The following is a 15,215-nucleotide window of genomic DNA, read 5'->3' as shown; positions in this document are numbered from 1 at the left end:
AGTAGACTGACTGTAGGAAGCTGGCCCTATATATATTACACCAAAAAGAGGTTTAGGTTGTACAGTCCAGAGAGCCCCCAAAGGTATGGCAGAGGTTAAAGTAGATAGTACCTCACTCTCAATTTAGGTGTAGCTGGTCTGAGCAGTTAGGCTTATCAGAGGGTAGTGTTAAGCATTTAATGTACTCACACAAGCAATGGCATCACACACTCAAAACCTAAATACAGACCAATGGGTTGTACAGAAAGTTGGTACTTTTGTTATTTTATACCTAGAACCAAGAATCACATAGTGCAGGAGGTACGTTTCACAGTGTTTTTAAAAGTAGAAATACTGTTCAAGAATGCAGTAATGTGTTGTAAATGCAGTTATATACTTTTACAGTATGTTGTTACTTTGGTAAATGCAGAACAATTACAGTTTAGGCTTTGCAATGTAACTATAGGCAATGCAAGGTATTGGTTTGAGTTCAATGCAATCCTGTGGAGGAAGACAAAGTTAGTAACCTACTGGTAGCTACTAGTATTAGGGGTTCAGTCTCGGGTTTGTAGCACTGGCACAGGACAAGGGTCAGGTGGTACAAAGAGTGCACCCTCGGCAGCACAGGGGCGGCTGGGCGCAGAGGTCGAAGGAGAGATGGGGTACCCAATGCAATGCTATAGAGACAGGGGGTACATCGATGAGCACCACTTACAAGTAGTACCTGCGATATCAGTGATCCGCACAAAGGGGGCCACAAGTAGGCACCATTAGCACACCTCCAGCAGCACACAGGCGGCAGTGTGCAAAAAAAGGTGTCCGGCTCCCAATGGAGGTCGTCGGTCCGGAAGCAGTGCTGCAAACTGGAAGCAGGAGACTTGGTGACGAGACCCAGCGACTGGAGGGTGAAGTTGGAGGGCTGCTGTGCACAGGGACACTGTCGGTCAGGCACCCCAAGGCCAGGGGGCTGAGGGTGCAGGGGTGTCTTTTCATGTCGGGTTTCTTCACCAGATGCGGTCGCGGGGGACCCGTCGAAGTGGAGGTTGGAGGAGGTCGTCCAACACTGGATTCCAGGTCAGGATCACCAGGGGGACCTTGCAGTGGTGTTGGGCCACTGAGACTCTGGCCGTGGGCATCAGGTGCAGAGCGGTGCAGACCCGCAGCTCCATCTGGATCTGGAGTCTGGGCTTGAGTTTGTTGGTGGACAAATCCAGTGTCTGAGAGATCAGAGTATTTCTCGAAGGCAGGGCGGGGGTTCCGGTCAGGGTTCTTGGAGGCTCTTGACTGCAGGACTTGCCGGTTTCAGCTCGCACGGTCTTTGAAGCTGGAGATAAGCTGGTAGGGCTGGGGGCAAAGCAGTTGTCGTCCTCTTCTCTGCAGCAGGGCTCTTCAGCCCTTCTTAGGTTGGCGAATGGAAGGAGCAAGGTTCAGGGGTTCCCCTAAATACCTAGATTTAGGGGCGTTACAGGGGTGAGCAGGTTGGGGCCAATAGGTCCCTTCCCTGGGGTATCTATCCCCTCTTATGCCACCCTCCAGTGGGGGGGGGGGTATATGCCTCGTCCTGATTGGGGGAGTCCCCTCATCTTCAAGATGGAGGAGACTGTAATGTGCGCTTCACTTCGCCTCCCCCACCTGAGGGGTGGGGTTGGCACATCTCCCTTCCTCTGTAAGTTTTCCCAGCGATTCTCTCACCCAAAGTGGGGGTCAGAACTGATGGGAGCCAGCTGCTGATAGCAGGAGAGGCTGGGGTAGCTAACAAAGGTGGCAAGCCTTTGAAGCTTCCACTTTGTGGATCCTGCCTATCCTGGGTGAGGAGGCATGACACCTCTGCCCATGATATGCTTGTTTTAGGGCCCAAAGAGTGGAGGGCTCTCTACCCAGGGGTCCAGAAACCTGTCTGGTGGTGGCAGATGGCGGAGAGTCACTCAGGAACCACACCAGGGCTGGTTATTTTTCAGGGGGCATCTCTAAGATGCCCTCTGAGTGCATTTTACATTAAATCCAACACTGGCATCCGTGTGGGTTTAATGTCGTGGAGTTCGTGCTGACAAACTCATAGCCCACGTACTCAAAATGGCTTCACTGCACTTACAATGTCTGTGAATGGCACAGACACTGTAGGGATATATAGCTCAAGCAGCTATGCCCTCACCTGTGGTATGGTGCACCCTGCCTTTAGGGCTGTCAAGCCAGCTAGAGGGGTGACTTACCCATGCCACAGGCAGTGTGGGAGGGCATGGCACACAGGGATGTATGCCATGTCGACTCTTCAGTTTGGTCCGCATCAAAACACGCAGCTTGCAATGGCAGTGTGTGGATGTTAAGGTGAGTGGCCTCTGAGGGTGGCATAATACATGATGCAGCCCTCAGACGTCCTCTCTGGTCACAAGGCCCTTGGTACCAAGGGTACCTTTTACAAGGGACTTACATGTGGCCCAGAGGTGTGCCAATTGTGGAGACAGAGGTAGAGTTTTGGGAAAGAACACACGCCCTGGGAGCCTGATTGGCAGGGACCCAAGGCATACTCAGTTAAGTTAGCATCAAGTATCTGGAAAAACGTTAGGGGGTTACCATGCAAAAAGAGACACTTTCCTACACTAAGCAATTCTCTGAGTCATATTTTAATCGGAGAGTATGCTTGTCTGGTTAAACAAGTGTGGCTTCGAGTAGAGGCAATGAACTCTGGTGGCCGAGCAAGTTAAAAGGTCAACATGTTTCTTGCCATCAAGACGTCAATAATGATCAAAAGGGCAATTCGTCAGGATGGGTGAGGTCTAATCTACACAGTGTTTGGAACTTGGGGTGAAATGAAGGATAATCCAAACGCTAAATACCCTATATTTGGTGTACCTTAATGTAATGTTGCCTAATAGGCTGACCTGAAATGGAAAAAAAGCCAAAAGTACGACACAGCTGTATCAACTCCTCAGATCCAACATTTTATACTTTTAGTGTAGCATGCATAAATTATACATGCTGCCAACTGTGGAAGTGCCACACATATTGTGATAAAATAGAACGTGTACCAGTTAGGCGATACTCTCATGGATGGAAACAAGGTTTCATACACTGTGGTGAATAGAGACCAGATCACTTACCAATTGTGTAGTATCATGCCTCCTCGAATATGTGCTGAGGCCACGATGATTTAGCATGCTGGAAGGACACAAATAGATGCATTAGGTTGCCTCAGGAATTCCTGGTATCAAGAATGTTCTAAAAATGAGTTGCATGATACTTACAGAGTCAACGTGACATTGCACAGGATGACCTACCCCGTCTCAGGCGCCTCACAGGTGAAGGCAGTGGGGAGGGCTGTGACTTAAGATTGCTCCGTTCTTAATTGTTTACATGTGGTTTTAACTGGAAGGAAAGTCAGCGCTATCAGGAGTGCGTGGGTGCCATATTGGTAGTATGGAAAAATGCAGAGAAAGTCATATAATCCCCTCCAGAGTTATGGTAATCAGAGTTTTGAATAGTAAGAGGTGGCCCATTGAGCTATGGACTCCGCTCGGTCGGGGGCTAATCCGGCCGGTTCAAGCAGATCCAATGTGGGCGCTATGAATGCACCACTCCCTGCATCATTGTAAGCGGAAGGAGAGTTGGTGGAGGGGGCGGGACTGGCAAGCATCACAATCCACCTTGTCGTAATGGGAAAGGGGAGGGCTAATCACAGCCTGAGTAGGCTGCTTGTTAACCCATGCAGAGGCGGAAGGAGAAAGGAAACCAAGGGCTCCCACGGTGGAGTGATAACAGTATGTGAATTGCTTGTTAAGGCACCCCAAAGGTGTTTGAAAAGTGTTACGCTCTAGAAGTAGAAGTCAAGACAGTCACTTGGGCATATGGTGGTGTTAGATTTCAGTTTGTGAAGGTATGAAAGACAGCCCACCTTGAAGTACGCATGAATCACCTCACTATATGTTACACCCATGTAGATATGTGCAGAGGCCTACTAAAGGATGGTGGATACTGTAGGTGTAGCTGGTCTGTGCAGGAGTACAGTTCAATGGCTGGGTAGTAAAAGGTTACCAGTATAAGGGGGAACCCACCCTAACTGGATGGTTAGAGTGAAAGATGTATAGGGAAGATTCTGGGAGGATACTCCAAAATCCGAGGGTATATCAGTAGTTCACTTACCCCCCATGGGATATCCTCATTCAATCTATTGATATGGGTTGACAACCGGAAAATCCAGTTCTGGTATTTTTTTTAAAAGGGTACCTTTATTCAGGTTAGAGGGGGCCTCAAGCACCGTCCACCGTATGTCACTGACAGAATGGCCATGGGTTATAAAATGAGCGGTTAGATTTGGGGGTCTCTAGTTGGCATAGATAGGTACCTGTGACAAATAGGGACCCTTGCGTCTAGTCAGGGTAAGGGGGTACACTCCTAAAATAACCCCTGCTCACCCCCTTGGTAGCTTGGCACGAGCAGACATGCTTATCTCAGAGGCAGTGTGTGAAGCATTTGTGAACACATACAGTAATCAAGTAACAACACTACAGATGGACACCACACAAGTTTTATATAAAAAAATAAGTATTCTTTATATAGATTTAACACAAGACCATAAACAACAAAAATCCACAATACTGTTACTTTAAAATGGTAGAATTGGCTTAGTTCTCTTAAGATGGTAAATGCGACACTCAGAGTTCAATGTACCTTAAGATGCGACACGCAGGGCAACGAAAGTGTTGTAAGGACGGTGATGCGTTGAAGATCCGGTGCAAATAAACAAAGATGGCACTTTCTTCTTGATGCGACACGCTTCCCGGTGATGTTGCGGCGCCTGATGGGACAAAGATCCTCTTCTCCGGCGATGCGAGATGCTTTACACGATGCGAGCCACAACAGGCCCTGCGAGATGCTTCCCAGTGATGCAGCGGCGTCTGATGCGACGTTGATCCTCTCCCCTGGCGATGCGAGTTGCTTCCACAACGATGCGAGCCACAACAGGCCTTGCGACACTCTTCCCGGTGATGAGGCGGCGTCTGATGCGACGTTGATCCTCTTCTCCGGCGATGAGCTGCGACAGGCCCTGCGACACGCTTCCCAGAGATGCAGCGGCATCTGATGCGACGTCGATCCTCTTCTCCGGCGATGAGCCGCGACAGGCCCTGCGACACGCTTCCCAGAGATGCAGCGGCATCTGATGCGACGTCGATCCTCTTCTCCGACGATGCGTGGCACTTCGGTGGACCTGGGATGACTCAACGATTCTTCTGCGACACGCTTCCCGGTGATGCGGCGGCATCTGATGCGACGTCGATCCTCTTCTCTGGCGATGCGAGGCACTTCGTGTTGTGCAGCTGCAGTTCGGCGACACGCTTCTTGTTCTTGAGTCGCGCTTCCAGCTCCTTGCGAGACGCTAGTCCTCAAAAAGTCCAGCACAACTGCAGGCACTTCAAAAGAACTCTTGGGGAGCTGGTGGGTGAAGTCTGTTGACCATGAGACTTCAGCAGGAGGCAAGCTCTTTTCCAAGCCCTTGGAGATCCTTTACAAGTTGAATAAAGGTGCACACAAAGTCCTTTCTCCTTTCTTTGGCAGTCAGGCAACCATTGCAGGCCAATCCCCCAAGCAGCACTTTAGCTTAGGGATAGTTTTGCCTCAGTTTCTTCTGGTTCCACTCCTCAGCAAAGGTTTCTTCTTGTTCCCCAAAGTGATCTAAAGTTCTTGGGTTTGGGTCCCAATATTTATACCAAGTTTCTCTTTGTTCTCTGAAGGCAGAGAGACCTTTGCCTAGTCCAAACCAGTTCTGGCCAGTCCTGGAGCACTTTGTTTACATGACTCCTTTCCTTTCAGAGTGCAGGGCAGAGACATCAGACACACCACAGGAGGTGAAGCCAGCATTGCGGAGGGAAGGCACAGCCCTATTCAGGTCCCAGGTGCAACTCCTCCCACCTATCTAGATGCAAAACTCTCTATTCACCCTGTCTCCTGGAATCCCCCAGCCCCTGTCACTCAAACTCCAGACAAGGAATACACAGCCTAGCAGAGGCAGGTTTGGATAGTTAGAAAAGAAAATACCTACTTTCTAAAAGTGGTATTTCCAAACACGGAGTATTAAAAGCAACTTCACTAAAATATGTATTTTATCGTTATCATTCTGAGTTCAGGCATACTAAATTCGAATCTCTACCATGTTCCCTGAGTCAGTTAGGATTATAAGAGGTAATAATCAAACTGCCCATTCTGGCCTATGGAGAACAGGTAGCCTTGCAATAGTGAAAAATGAAAATGGCTGTAATTCACTATTAGAACATGCCACACACACCAGGGCATGTCCTACCTTATACCTACAATGCACCCTGCCTTTGGGCCTACCATAGGGGTATCTGATATGAAGAAAAGGGATGGTTTAGGGACTGGCAAGTGGGTGCACTTGCCCACTCAGCATGACAGTACCAGACTGCAGGCAGGCTCTGCAATGGCAGGCCTTAGACACACTTTTACAGGCTGCGTCTGTGGGTGGCACAACCAGTGCTGCAAGCCCACCAGCAGTATTTGGATTACCAGCCCTGGGCACTCCTGGTGCACTGTACTAGGGTCTGACAAGTAAACTAAACCAACCAATCATGGAATCACTAATTCATACATCAATTTACAATAGGGAGCACTTGCACTGTGGCACTGGACAGCAGTGGCACAGTGCCCAAAGCATCCAATACCAGCAAAAACACATGAGGCAACAGCAAAAATGGAAGGGAGACCCACGCCAAGGTGCCAGGTCTAACAAGAGCACATCCTGGTGCTAGTCCTCTGGCATTACTACGATGTTCAATGATTAGTGTCTTGACTGGTGTGGTAGTTTTACCACTGTATGTTTTGCCACAAAGACATGTATGTCACTGTGTACATGCAACTTTTTGTGTTACAATTAGTATGTCTTTTGTGTCAAGGTAAATGTCTTTGTTAACTTGAACTATTTGGTAGTAGTGGTAAGACTGCACACAGCACAAGCCGCAGGGAAATGACCTCTCACAGGGGGTAGATCCCAAAGTGATCTTTGGTCAGATGTGTCATGTGTGCGGGGTCTTATGTGTACCAGTATGTCCTTGATATTGGAGGTGCGTTTGAAGGCGAACCTGGGTTGTGGTTTACTGAGGCTGCCAATCTGTAGGATATCCCAGTGCTTTTTAAAAAAATTATCTTGCATATCCTGTTTGATTCACAGGTTAATGTTGTCAAGCAAGTACGTGTGTTTTCTGGTGGCCTTGTGTGGAGTTCCAGGAAAAAGATAAATAGGTATGACTACCAGACCAGCCAAGACACGCATCATTGAATATCGTACTAACGTCAGATGCCAGAGGACTAGTACCAGGATGTGTGCACATTTTATAACCCATGGCCATTCTGTCAATGACATACGGTGGGCGGTGCTTTTGGCCCCCTCTAACATGAACAAAGGTACCCTTTTTAAAAGATAACAGGACTGGATTTTCTGGTTGTCAACCCATATCAATGGATTGAATGAGGATATCCCATGGGGGGAAGTGAACTACTGATATACCCTAGGATTGTGGGGTATCCTCCCAGGATCTTCCCTATACATCTTTCACTTTAACCATCCAGTTAGGGAGGCAGAACTCTGCCCTTACCTCTAGTCCCCCCTCCTGTCCTTTCAACCTTTTACTACCCAGCCATTGGATAGCACTCCACACAGACTGTCACTTGGTTTTCTTACTCCTGCCTCCCCTGCATGGGTTAACAAGCAGCATACTCAGGCTGTGCTTAGCCCGCCCCTTTCCCATTACGACTAGGCGGACTGTGATGCTTACCAGTCCCGCCCCCTCCTCCATCTCTCCTCCTGTCTATCATTACCTGGGGAGTGGTGCATCCATAGCGCCCACATTGGATTTACCTGAGCCGGCAGGTAAGCCCCTGACCGAGCAGAGCCTATAGCTCAATGGGCCACCTCTTACTATTCAATACTCCGGATTACCAAAACTCCGGAGGGGATTATATGACTTTCCTCGCATTTTTCCATACTTCCAATATGGCGCCCAAAGAGTCCTGGTAGCGATGACTTACCTTCCAATTGAAACTACCTGTAAACAATTAAGAACAGAGCAGTTTTAAGTCACAGCCCTCCCCACTGCCTTCACTTTCCAGGCACCTGAGAGGGGAAAGGTCGTCCTGTGCAATGTCACTTCGACTCTGTAAGTACCATGCAACTCGTTTTTAGAAAATACCAGGAATTTCCCTGGGGAACCTTATTTTACTATTTGTGTCCTTCCAGCATGCTAAATTAGCATGGCCTAAGCGCATACTCGAGAAGTCAAGATACTACCCAATTAGTTAAGCGATCTGGCCTCTATTCACCACAGTGTATGAAACCTTGTTTCCATCCATGAGAGTGTCACTTGCCTATTACATTCTCTATTTTATTCTGTTTTATCACAATTTGTGTGGCACTACCACAGTTGTCAGCATGTATAATTTATGCATGGTACACTAAAAGTATAAAATGTTGGAACTGATCAGTTGATAAAGCTCTGTTATACTTATGGCTTTTTTTCTCCATTTCAGGTCAGCCTATTAGGTATCATTACATCAAGGAACACCAAATATAGGGTATATAGTGTTTGGGTTATCCTTCATTCCACTGCAGGTTCCAAACACGGAACAGATTAGAACTCACCAGTCCAGAAAAAGTGCCCTTTTGATCATTATTGACTTCTTGATGGCAAGAAACATGTCGACCTTTTAACTTTCTCAGCCACCAGAGATCATTGTCTCTACTGGGAGCCACCACTTTTTTTAACCAGTCAAGCATACTCGCCGATTAAAATTTGACTCAGAGAATTGCTCAGTCTACTCTTAATCACACCTTTGATGCAAATACACCGCAATCCACCAATCTACACCTTTGGCCCTATACTTGCACTCCACATATGGTACTGGGACAAAGGATCTCCAAAAAAGAACCCCCTCTGGGTGCTCGTCGGGCATTGCTGCGCCAGCCCGATGAGCATGCCCTATGATGAAGCAGGACACCCACATGTTTCAGTACCTTCCTAACTGCCCTGATACCTACCCTCCTTTTCTTTCCCAGGAACTGCATGCCTTTAATTGATAGAATTTACCTTTGAGAGCACATATGCTGAGCATACAAGCGCTCCTGGTCTCCCCTCTTTTTGTGATAGAACCCTTGGTCTGTACATAACACTTTGTCTAGTGAGGTGTTCCTAAACATTTAAGGTTGTCAGTCCACTCTTAACTGTGGGGCATGCTATGCTGATAGTATAATATTTAGGGTGTTTTTAGTTAGAATTTGCAATAATTATAAGACTTTATCACTTTTATAAAATTGTTTTTTGTAGGTATTTTATTGTCAAGACTGTGGCTCGCCTGTGTGGACAGAAAGTGAGCCAAGCCATGGGAAGGCAGATATCTGAGCTACTCCTAAAGTTGGCATCACCATTTGAAAGTTAGACTGGTCAGCGCTGATGGCTGCAGATACTGGCACAGCAACGTTGCTGGTGGAGGGAAGCGTGATCCTTTCTCCATTTGCTTAGCAAGAACTGCACCACCTGGAACTCTCCTGTAAATGGAAGCCTGTTAATAGCCTGGGCCGGTGTCTTATCCCTCCAGAGCAACCCCTCAAGTAGTCTCCTACGAAGGTCCTCTCCTTCCCATTAAAGCAACTGTAAGAGTTGGGTCACTGTAAAGATGATTGCTGCCTAAATACCCATAATTTCTAGCAAATCCTCATATCTTACAGAAAGCATGAAGACCTTTAAAGCAAATAAATTATTGTCTACATTCAACTTCACAAATGTCACACCAGACAGATGATGACTCTGCATCGAATGGCGAGGTCAGTCAAGAAAGTGACGAGGCAGATGATGACCAACCGGAGAGCACACATGAACCCCAAGTCCCAGGTGGTCACATGCTTGAGTGAGATGCTTACATTCCTTCAGAAGAAGCAGATCAAGACGCTGTTCCTCATTACTCTCTGTCTAATGACAAAAGTAAGTTCAATTGATGTCTGCGCACAAATATTGAACTTTTGCACTGCAAGAAGTCTAAATTAGTTTCATTTTTGATTTTAAAGACAAGACCATGAGATTCATGATATTGATAATAATTGAATCTTTCTTGTATTGCAGAATACTGGCTTACTTTCAACCTCTCTTATTCAACATCTACCTAACCCTCTTACCAGGAATCATCCAACCTCACATGGTACTACTATGCAAATTGTATGCTAACTGTGCTCAGAATGGATAGTGTAGAGCACCTACAACACCTGTCTCTGTACCGTAAATGTATGGATGATGAATAACCACCATTCAGTACTGCAAAGAAAGAGATCATGACCTGTGAACATTGGCACAAACACCAGCCCAATGCCATGTACCCCAAGAAACTCTATGCCCCTCCAATTACATGAAAAGAAATTGGGAATTTTAGGTGTGAAAATGGATTGAGACTGATCCGTGATGACACATGTCAACCAGGTCACAACAAGTAGCATAATGGAAACACTGGCACATGTTCCACTACCTTGGATACTAACAAAAGCTACAGTCTGTGCTTACACTTGTAATCGCCAAGCTCAACTAAGAAAACAGTCTGTACCTCAGCACCCTCAGTTTCATCATATGCAAAATGTAACTAATCAAACATCCTGCTGCTAGACTCCTCCACCTCTACCCCAGAGGACTCAGCCCTTCAAACACATCACTGGCTAACTGTATCTAAGCAAGCAATGTTCAAGGCACTTTGCATTATGCAAAGTGCCTCCCAATGAAAAGGACCACCATAGCTACTACTTAAATTCCAGCAACACAAACAAAATATGACACAGCGCTCCACGTTTGCATCATACCTCCTTACTATAAGAAACCCATAAGAGGCACCATTTTATCAGTACAAGCTCGAGGACATACAACCAGCTGCTTCTTCCAGCATATGATGAATACATCAGATTAAAGACACTTGCACAGCCAAGGCCTCTGAAATGTTTGGAAGAGGATACAAATCTAGCCAGTAATTTCTATTAATATTATGCAAGTATACATACAAGGAAAGGCCTTGGCTGTCAGAACTATTGGTGCCAACCACTCCGATACCTCTGCCTCAATGTTGCCTGCTTTTAGAAACCTTTCCAATTGCAACCTCAAGTGATTTTTACAACGATGGGGTATTATCTTCACTTTATCCACTACCAGTTTGACCTTCATTTCAACACAGTTATGTGCTTAAATCCCCTCGCAATTCTAAGTCATTGCGCAAAGAAAAAGAAGAGGGAATTTCTTCATGATGATGTCTGCATCGTTGAGACCTTGAGAACAACATTAAATGCTCCTTAGCATTCGGCACTCGGGTTTCACTGTTGCCTCAAGGTCTGGCTGATGTCCCTTCTGAAAAAAGTTTTTACCACTGTTGTCAATATATACCACCACTGTCGTCTTCCATGAAACATAATTTCCATGCACAACATGCCTACCAGACCAGTGCTGCTTTTGCCATACTATCCTGGATTAATATTTGCGGCTACAAGTTTACCCATGCATTTATCCAATTTTCTTTTTCAAATCCTTTTTCCGGCTGGTCTGTACAGAGATCCTGAATCTCCAAACATTTAGAAGCTTTTCTCATCTAGTTTTATTTTATATTTTGATATAATCACTACTCATCACTTTTGTGACCCACATTTTCATCTCCTAGACAGGCTTTTTGTCTTTTTCCCTCATTATTTCCCCCTTTTTTCCCAGTTGAACTTTATTCATCCCCCTCTGGCATATTATCCCTTCTTCCCACAATTTCTACGTACTGAGTTCCTCACAAAAAACATCACATTATTTGATGTGTCCCAAGTTTACTTTCATCTCCCACTTTTGACCTAGATTTCTCATCTTAGAAAAGATATCTTTCTTAAAAGATGGCATTACTTTGATTGACCTTAAAGTGGCAGTGTCCTCGTTTTCTTTACGCACAGAGCTCCAGTTGCATACTCTTGACAATATATAAAGCTTGTATCAAACTAGGGTTCTCTGCCAGTAACTCTTACTGCATCTTGGGATTGTTGGTGCAGTCAACTAATTGATCCCTAATAAGAGAATGATTAGCTCTTTACACTAACAAGTGCGATATAGATTAATCAGACATGTACAAGATCATCCTCTTGTTCTAATTTGCCTTGCACTCTGGCATATAATTTGTGGTCTCTTCAGCAACGCAACTAAAATGCATTTCAAACATCACATCTGGGCATGGTCTTGGGAGGCATTCGGCCCTGCTCTTTTCCCAGCATTTGGCCGTTCTCGGCGTTTGCGGAGCATCAGGCTTGATCTGGGTAGCTGCTGCTTTGCGTGCCTGTGTGGCCTGCTCCCAGAGGTGTCAAGTATCTACTGGAAACTGACTAGATCATGGAGCCCTTGTGTGCAGCTCTGTCAGTGCTGGCCCCTGCTTGGATACGGCAAGTGGGCGGCTGCCTGAGTACGGTCTTGCTGCTGGCTCAGGAGAGAAGGCTGACCCAGGCAGGGTGGGAGTTGTAGTGGATTGCAGTATGCAGCAGCTGCATTCTCCAAACATGAATGAGCAGGAACAGCAAACGGACCTGGGCACGTGTGGTCACACCCTCCAGCCTCTTCGTAATCACCTATTCCCTACCCATCATATCTGTCTCCAGAGCACATCTGCTATGGAGTCTCTGTGATCTTTCACTGTTTTCCTCCACTTTGTGGAGTTTCCCTACTATAATATTAATTATAATAATAGTCTCCAAATGTAATCCTCTGCCTTCAAGAGAGCAACCGAGAGCCAGTATGGACCTAGAAGGGTAGCTGCTCCAATTGTGGGAATTGTCCATCCTTAGCCCTACCCCTCCCTGTCCTGACCATCTGCTCTCTTCAATTAAGGCCGGTGCCGATTTATATTCTGTACAGCTCTCAAAGATGGCAGCAGTGACACTCGAGGCCCATTCGGTACATCGAGAGCCCCATCTGCAAAGCTTCCACCTGAGCATTACCCATGTCGTAGCAACCATGTAACATCCAGCGCTGAGCGGGTTAAAGACCGTTGCACTTCCACAGATCGCGTACTCACATGGTCTCCAGGGGCTGATGCAGGATCATCCAACTTTTCACTGCTTCCACTAATCGTTAGTTCCCCCTAAGTGAGTCGCAATATCAAGCTAGCTTCAAGCAAAGGGAGAAACATAGGTAGCTCGGAAGGTCAATAGAGCATGGCTGTCTTGCATGGCTTCCTCTGCCCACCTCTTAAAATAACATTTTTAAATAAATGCAGTTGCTCCTCTCCTTTATAAGAGGTATCATAGGTGGAGAAATAGCAAATTCGTGATTACAGCCCCATTTATAGCTCTGGGCTACCAGCAACATCAGTAATTTATCCTGAGCTTTTGTAAATAATACTTGGAGGGGATTTAAGTTAGCCCCTTTGAGCCATGATAGTTTCAAACAGAGAACAGTATTACCGAGGTGTGGGCTGACTTGATGGTTTACAGTGAAAAACAATCACACTGCTGGGGACAGTCTCACACATTGTGAGTATCACAGTATGAAGCACAGTGTAATGTGCCGAGCTTTAGTTACACAATGTGAAGTAGCCTCATGCTTTCTGAGTCTTGAACTGAGAAGCACAGTGTATCTCCTTTAATATGAGCATTACACCTTAGGGCAGCAGCCACACTTGTTTGTGAATTTTTATCGTGGACCACTATCTCACTGAGCATAACCGAACATGCATAAGCATTTTAAAGTTAAAAGCAGTTATTTTATATGTTATCCATGTACTCTTATTGTGCATTACAAGTACTCATTTTTCTGGCTTATTCATCGACAGCACACTGCTCACCATATCCTCCATTAGTGCAGAAACATGCTACTCCTAACTTTGACAGACCTGCCAGCCTTCTTCTTCCCTTAGACGTTAGTTATTGACTACTGTTCGCCTAAGGAGTTCTCACCCTTTAATCTGGGGATGCTGACTACATTCTAGCTCTGTCTATATCTACTGTCTACGACATCTACTTTTGTGACTGTGGAATTAAATTAGTACACTTTCACAAAGACAAAGGGAGCAACTCGCTCAGTTATCATTTTACTTGTGTCAAATTTTAAAGTTATATCCACTATAAGGAAGTGTAAATCCTATATTCTTTAGTGTTCACTGAAACTAAATTAGCTGCATACAAACTCACAACAACCATCTTTTGCGGAGTGTGTCACGCCTTGAACTTTTTTATGCTCACCCTAGCATCAAGCCAAATATATCCAGTTGACTTCAGTTGGTGGTGATGGGGCACAGCGGTTGGGACACCACACCAAGGATACATTTGTCATCCTCCAAAATAATGTCAAGCTACACTGACGTCAATGCCATTACCTGCCACAAACACCTGACTTCACCCTCCTGTTTGAAAGGTATGCTGCATTGGGGACACCCAGGCGCCCACTGACGCCTGACCTCCCTCCCATCAGACTCCATGGGTTGAGAGGTTTTTCTACTTTCCGTTGATGTTTAGGACCCAGTCCAGAAGGTCATATTAACTATAAACTGCAGCTCAACCTTTATAACCTGAATATTGGTGTCTGAACTTTGGCAACAAACCTCTCCGTTTCTACCAGTTTAATGTCCACCTTCAAAAATAGAGCACTGCTCTTGGTATTGATACTAACAAGGAAGAGTCCTGTAACCACACGTATTTAATATTGTGCCTGCTGTCAACTTTTACCCAGCATTTCTGTCTGTAAATATGACCCTTTGTCCACTCTTTGTGTCCTTAATTTTTTTATCTTTTGTCCAGAAGTTATAGAATATTTTTCCAGAATTCCATGCCAGGTGGTCATCTAGAATAAATTTCTCTGGTCAATCTAGAATTAACTCTGCATCCCTCTCCTACTTCTTTAACAGAAGTATACTGTGTTGTACTTACCAGGATCAGGGCCGGCCCATGAGCTATCAATGTGCTCAAAACCAATCGGATATGATGTAGCATTGTATTTGAGGAGCATAATGGTAGCAGATTGGTTGAGAGAACAACAGGAGGGGCTAATTAATTAAGTTTATGGCTTTGTTTTCTTTTTTGTTTTTTTAAATCATTCTTTTTAATATTTTTCCTTTAATTGTAACTATACAGCAAATATACAGTGATGCATTTATCTTCCGATTACACATCATAGCAGGCACAACATACATATTTTTCCAGATAAATATTATTTTATTATATGTACACTCCTATTGTGGGCAATACATCTTGG

General features: G+C 45.6%; 1 protein-coding gene across 3 annotated transcripts in view; it reads right to left on the bottom strand.

The window, feature by feature from the left end:
* Positions 1-15,215, bottom strand: part of CNPY1 (canopy FGF signaling regulator 1) — a 368,137-nt gene that overhangs the window by 280,987 nt on the left and 71,935 nt on the right. Inside the window, exon 1 of one of the 3 annotated variants that reach the window (XM_085631978.1) lies at positions 3,078-3,135. The exons of the other annotated variants lie outside the window; for them this stretch is intronic. Within the exon in view, the coding sequence (XP_085488104.1) occupies positions 3,078-3,134 (57 nt within the window). The 5' untranslated portion in view covers position 3,135. Of the gene's footprint in view, positions 1-3,077; positions 3,136-15,215 lie in introns of those variants that run through there. 3 annotated transcript variants of the gene reach the window in all.

The sequence above is a fragment of the Triturus cristatus genome, chromosome 10, assembly GCF_964204655.1.
Source record: "Triturus cristatus chromosome 10, aTriCri1.1, whole genome shotgun sequence".
In the NCBI taxonomy this organism is placed as follows: domain Eukaryota; kingdom Metazoa; phylum Chordata; class Amphibia; order Caudata; family Salamandridae; genus Triturus; species Triturus cristatus.
Note: the sequence above shows the minus strand (reverse complement) of the source record. Positions and strands in the feature narration are given on the sequence as shown.